Source organism: Oncorhynchus kisutch, linkage group LG22, assembly GCF_002021735.2.
Source record: "Oncorhynchus kisutch isolate 150728-3 linkage group LG22, Okis_V2, whole genome shotgun sequence".
Classification (NCBI taxonomy): domain Eukaryota; kingdom Metazoa; phylum Chordata; class Actinopteri; order Salmoniformes; family Salmonidae; genus Oncorhynchus; species Oncorhynchus kisutch.
Window position 1 is genome coordinate 42,562,518 of NC_034195.2, and position 6,677 is coordinate 42,569,194.

General features: G+C 43.5%; 1 protein-coding gene across 2 annotated transcripts; it reads right to left on the reverse strand.

Moving 5' to 3' along the window:
- Positions 1 to 1,816: 1,816 nt before the first annotated feature.
- LOC109867425 (DEP domain-containing protein 7) lies at positions 1,817 to 5,709 on the reverse strand. 2 transcript variants are annotated; one of them, XM_020456583.2, is made up of 9 exons: positions 5,340 to 5,709; positions 4,659 to 5,079; positions 4,442 to 4,560; positions 4,103 to 4,289; positions 3,683 to 3,945; positions 3,419 to 3,561; positions 3,021 to 3,146; positions 2,232 to 2,307; positions 1,817 to 2,141 (listed from the first exon to the last, which is right to left on the reverse strand). In XM_020456583.2, the coding sequence occupies exons 1-9, from the start codon at positions 5,404 to 5,406 to the stop codon at positions 1,927 to 1,929; spliced, it is 1,617 nt and encodes a 538-aa protein (XP_020312172.1). In that variant the 5' UTR covers positions 5,407 to 5,709; the 3' UTR covers positions 1,817 to 1,926. The 2 variants fall into 2 exon arrangements, with proteins under 2 accessions (XP_020312172.1, XP_031656874.1); XM_031801014.1 differs by lacking the exon at positions 2,232 to 2,307.
- Between the last annotated feature and the right edge of the window lie 968 nt (positions 5,710 to 6,677).

A 6,677-nucleotide genomic window follows, 5' to 3' on the forward strand; every position in this document is an offset into this window, starting at 1 on the left:
ATGGGTGCACCTCAGCCACACTCAAGATCCTAAACGATATCATAACCGCCATCGATAAGAGACATTACTGTGCAGCCGTATTCATCAACCTAGCCAAGGCTTTCGATTCTGTCAATCACCACATCCTTTTCGGCAGACTCAACAGCCTTGGTTTCTCAAATGATTGCCTCGCCTGGTTCACCAACTACTTCTCTGATAGAGTTCAGTGTGTAAAATCGGAGGGCCTGTTGTCCGGACCTCTGGAAGTCTCTATGGGAGTGCCACAGGGTTCAATTCTCAGGCCGACTCTCTTCTCTGTATACATCAATGATGTCACTCTTGCTGCTGGTGATTCTCTGATCCACCTCTACGCATAAGACACCATTCTGTATACCTCTGGCCCTTCTTTGGACACTGTGTTAAGTAACCTCCAGACGAGCTTCAATGCCATACAACTCTCCTTCTGTGGCCTCCAACTGCTTTTAAATGCAAGTAAAACTAAATGCATGCTCTTCAACCGATCGCTGCCCGCACCTGCCTTCCCGTCCAGCATCACTACTCTGGACAACTACAAATACCTAGGTGTCTGGTTAGACTGTACACTCTCCTTCCAGACGCACATTAAGCAACTCCAATCCAAAATTACATCTAGAATCTGCTTCCTATTTCACAAGAAAGTGTCCTTCACTCATGCTGCCAAACATACCCTTGTAAAACTATTCTACTGATCCTTGACTTCGGTGATGTCATTAACAAAAATAGCCTCCAACACTCTACTCAGCATACTGGATGAAGTCTATTACAGTGCCATCTGTTTTGTCACCAAAGTCCCATATACTACCCACCACCCCAACCTGTATGCTCTCGTTGGCTGGCCCTCACTACATATTTGTCGCCAAACCCATTGGCTACAGGTCATCATTTTATAGGTAAAGCCCTGCCTTATCTCAGCTCACTGGTCACCATAGCAACACCCACCTGTAGCATGCGCTCCAGCAGGTATATTGCGCTGGTCATCCCCAAAGCCAACACTTACATTGGCCGCCTTTTCCTTCCAGTTCTCTGCTGCCAATGACTGAAACAAATTGCAAAAATCTCTGAAGCTGGAGACATATCTCCCTCACTAACTTTAAGCATCAGCTGTCAGAGCAGCTTACCAATCACTGTACATCCAACTTCCTCATATTTATCCTCTTGCACCCCAATAGCTCTACTTTCACATCTGCACAGCTCACACCAGTGTTGATTCTTAATTGTAATCATTTTGCCTCACCTCCCTACATTTGCACACCCTGTACATAGATTTCTGTGTTGACTACATTTGTTTATCCCATGTGTAACTTGTCACACTGCTTTGCGTCATCTTGGCCTGCTGTAGCAGTTGTAAATGAGAACTTGTTCTCAACTGGCCTACCTGGTTAAATAAAAAGGTTATGATTTAGGGTAGGGACGTCCCAAGGATCCCTGATAGCACTAACCGGTGAAAATGGTCACTAGTTACCAGTCATAAACCCCATCTATTTCTACAATCTCTTAATGTGATTTTAAACCCAACCTCATTCATGACCCTCACTAAATTAAGACCAGAAATACAATATGACTTTGGTAAGTGGAAACGGGTGAACATGGCGTTTTACGGCATCGACTGTGGCCAAAATGACGAACTTCCAACTCCTGTCAAGAACTCAGAAATACACAACATCAGTTCCAATGTGTGTATTGCCTTTTGGATACTGTGGGAAATGGAGCTCATCTTTCTATGAGTTTAAGTCAAAATGTTCAATAAGTTATCAGATGGCTACAATTTCATTATTTATGATTATGACAGTGTGCAATGTACCATGGTGTCCATTGATTAAGACTTTATTTCAATTTAATTCAGAATCACATGCATACAAAGTGACCTAGGCATGTACAAACATGTACAAAGTGATCTTTTGACAATGGCTACACACCGACAGCAGACACAGAATCTCCAAAATACTGAACAAATATTTCTGGGTGGCCTTGGTAAAATTGCCTGAGGAGCCGTTTCCTCTCTTTGGCAGAGTGCTTTGGGTCTTCATGAATATTCCTCAGTAACACCAACAGCGCTTCTTGTGTTGTTCTTTGAGTACAGTCAGTATAAGCCTTTGTTGAGACTTGCTGACAGAATGTGGACCCTAAGGACAATGGAGAGAGCAAAATGTAAGTGATGTATTTGAGGCGGTCAGCACTCTTTCACAAAGACTACTACTAGATAGATATTTTACCTGTCACATCTAGTTGTTCCCCTTGCACAACTCTGGCAAGTTTGTCACTGACCAGCTTGTGCAAAGATCCTGGTATCTGAGACAGAAATGTTTCAAGCCAGCCATATATCAAACTTGATGTAATGATTGCATGCTCAAATGGCATTCACAACATAGTGGTAATAAGAATACATGAGTTATTTGTACACGCAGTGTAAATCCCCCTTTTTTTTTACAATTTATTTTACCCCATTTTTCTCCAATTTCATAGTATCCAATTATTCGTAGTTACTATCTTGTCTCATCGCTACAACTCCCGTACGGGCTCGGGAGAGATGAAGGTCGAAAGTCATGCGTCCTCCGAAACACAACCCAACCAAGCCGCACTGCTTCTTAGCACAGCGCGCATCCAACCCGGAAGCCAGCCGCACCAATGTGTCGGAGGAAACACCGTGCACCTGGCGACCTTGGTTAGCATGCACTGCACCCGGCCCGCCACAGGAGTCGCTAGTGCGCGATGAGACAATGATAACCCTACTGTCCAAACCCTCCCTAACCCGGACGACGCTAGGCCAATTGTGCGTCGCCCCACGGACCCTCCGGCTGCGACAGTCTGGGCGCGAACCCAGAATCTCTGGTGGCACAGCTAGCGCTAAGACCACTGCGCCACCTGGGAGGCAAATCCAGCACCTTTCTAATATTGAGCTGTGTGTACACAATGTAAAGAGCAATGTTTTCTACACTCAGTATATATAGCTTTTCAAGGAAACAAATAAATCAGTCACTGCTCTGTCAACAAATCAAGAATACCTTAAAAATGTAATGGCGGTTGTCCAGCATAAACAGCACCAGGAGGTCCACTTTCTCTTTGGCTAAAGATTTGCTGTGGATGATGGCTCTGGAAAAAGCCATCTTCACAACCATTTTGTTCTCAATCTGAAAATGAGACCATACAAGTTATTCCAACATTATGCACAATTTGATTCTGGTTAATCAAGATCTGGCAGGTAGTGTAGCAGTTAAGAGCATTGGGTCAGTAACCGAAAGTCCACTTTTAAATCCCAGAACATTGTGAAAATCTTGAGCAAGGCACTCAACCCTAATTGCGCCTGTAAATTCCTCTGGATAAGAGCGTCTGTTAAATGAGTCAAAAGTAAATTAATAAGAACGCTGACTCCATACAGAAATAACTAACCCATGGTCTTCACCTCTTTGTCCAGCTTGATTTCCAGCGGGTCTGCAGCCATAGCCATGAAGCTCAACAATGTGCGCAGTTCCTCCCGCTTACGAGGGTGCAGAAGCTTCAAACACAACTGCAGTGCCTCAAGAGCTTTATAAAACTTCGCATTCACTGCAAAAAAGAAGCACAAGTTAATGCAGCCCTACAAATTGCTTATGATTGGCCTGGAAACAGTCAAAATATGACCAATCATGACCCAAGTAATATGAAGTGGCCATAGCTCTGGTCTCACCTAGTAATTCGGTAACCCCAGTGTAGATGTCGGACATGTGGTTGGCGAGCAGGGGTGAGCGGTCGGACTGGCCATAGTATTTCACCAATGTTTCATACAGCAGAAGTTTGCACTGCTGGGTGCCTGAGCCTGAACAACAGGGCTGACCCTGGCCGACACCCACCACGTTTGGACACCTGGGCAGATCACGGCTCACCTCCACCACCTGCTGGTCAGGGAGGAACTCCAGACAGTCCAATGCTGCTGTAAGCCAATCATCCTCCCTTCAACAGAATAAAATAATAATAATGTGCCACTGAAACTTTTGTCACTCACCACCAGGAATATTATACTCCGTAGGCCTGCATGAGATAAGCTTAATTCATGTTAAAAATATCCATCTTAGCTATTTAAGTAAGACCAATAAGTCACACTACATACTGTGAGTCCTTGAAGGCCCTCAGGATCTCACGGTCCAGGTAGTTGCTGGTGTAAATCAAGTCTGGGTCCCTCTGTGCCATGCGACGGGGAGAGGTCTCTCCACCTTCTAACAGATTGTCCAACATAGGGAGCTCTACCAGCTGCAGCAGTCTCAGCATCGTTTCCTCACGCAACACTTCATCAACCACTACAGAGTAAAGGAATGGACTGTCAACTAGAGTTCAATACTAGTCCTGGGGACCGAGATGCAGCACATTTTAGTTTTTGCCCAACACCAGCACCTCTGATGTAGTTAAATCAGATGATACCGACTTTACACTATCATAGTAGATGACTTACGGGTCTGTGGTAATGGAGAATCAATGTGTGCTTTGCTTGGACTCAGACTTCCCAGGACAGTGTCCAACAGTTGGTTGGATCTCAGAGGTGTACCATGTGAATAGAGTTGCTCCTCTTGCCTGCAACATTTGAAAGCAAAGTTAAATAAAGACTACATCCAATTAATATTTCATATGGATTGGTCTCAAATAAAAATAGAATCAAAACAAATAACCACCTGCAAGAAGCACTGCAAAAGGTGCTTTGAATACCAGGAGAAAGGACTCCTTTTTCAAGTTCATCCATAGAAGGCATTTGTGTGTTCAGAAACCTGTAGAGGTAACCATTGCTGTCCTGGAAAACATATTGCCTCTTATCTTTGCCAAAGACCTTTGCTCCAACTGTCTCAAACACCTTACAGTCCAGGAGGGCCTGACAAACACGCACCACCTTGTCCCGTGAGATGTCAGCACCTTCAAAAAACTTGTTCTGGACTATATGGGACAACACCACAGCCACTGCATCTGACCCCAGAAAGCAGTCATTATGCGACTTCAGGTGAAAGCGCCTTCGCTTCACCTTTACTGACATTTTGAGGTTGGCAATGATGCTGCTCCACATAGGAGAGGCCTGGAATGACTTATGGACCATGCCATGACCTGTAACACAAAATAAGTGAGAAAAGAAACTGGTTATAGGTTTAACCATATGCTTGGTTAAACCATCAGCAGCCAGTGCTTGATAAACAGTGTTGGTAGACCACTCAATGCCTTCAAGGACAACAAGACGGGAAAGTCAAATGTACCAACAAATCCATGGGAGTCATTGGTTTGATTGTTATGTAGAAAAATATGACGACCATGTAGGCTAATGATTCGTGCATACGTCTACAGCCATCAATAAAGGTCAACGTTTGTACCTGGAGAAGGCAGACACAACTTTCCAGACAAATTCAGCGCGGCAGCTCTCTCCTTTACTGTGGCCATTCCTCAATTGGTAAGGATGGTGGTGACGTAATGATGAAGAAAAAAACGTCCTGTCCAAAACGTTACCCTTTTATTCATTCCTCAGGTGAGCAAGGGAAACCTTAATTACCTGTTAAAGACGCAGTAGAATAATAAGTAGAATAGTATACGAACGCAGTAGGCATTATCCCTGCTGATTACCTCAATTGAACTTGAACAATTGAGCGAATGTAACAAAAATGTTGGCTACTCATTTCGATTTAAAATAGTGGTATGTAGTGAACAGTAGAACTAACCAGCATGGATTGTTTTGTCAAAGAGCTCGCTTTTACATGTTTGGTGTCTTCTACTCCAAGGACTACGCTAATACAGCGTAAAGGACACTTTGGAACAATTACACAATTGAACACTAGATGGCAGCCAGAGCAAATAAACGCTCGTTCCGTTTATGTAAAGTAATTTGTAGTTATAATCTATTGGTCAGTCAGTTTAAAAACAATATGTCAGGTTTCTGCATCTTGTTTTGTATTCCCATTGTGATTGGTTCCTGAGCCCATTGGAGGACCACTTGAAATGTTAAGTTTTACGTTATTAAATAAGCACTTTCATAAACGTCCACTGTCCTCCCAAGAGTTGCTGCATTTCCTCTTAACTTCAGTCTATTGCATTCACCTTGGTTGGAGAGCGAGGTAGCAGCAGCGTTCCCTTCCCTTTACAAAAGTAGAATAATGTGGACAGGTCTAGCCACACAGTGTGTATGGAATGTACTGTCACCCACCAGTCGACATATTGGGTTGCAGCTACCATACTTGGTTGGCTAGGCTCGTCACTAGTTACCACAGCCACAAAGTTATATACCCCGCCTATCTCTACAAATGATCTTCTTAAAATGTGATTAAAACCTTAAGCTAACCTTTACCACACTGATAACATTATGCCTTACCCTATATTAAAACCACAATAGAAATGTTGTGTTAATGAATTGTAACGATATAGCCAAGTTTTACTTTGTGGTTGTGGTAACTAATTGAAACCGTTGACTAAGGTAGCCAGATATCTGTATATAATGATGAGATACTAATATACATGCCCTAACAATGGAAGTCGTTGTCCCAAAGGGAAGCTTAGCTCCAATAATAAGCCCATAGAAACTCATTGGCTTTATTTTCGACATATTTTGTCGAGTGTGAAACCTCTCTCGCTTCGCCTCTTCCTCTCTGGGTAGGCCTATATGTTGCTCAGTCAGTCTTCACTTCTCAACGACTTGTTATAGATATGCTGCTGTGCATGTG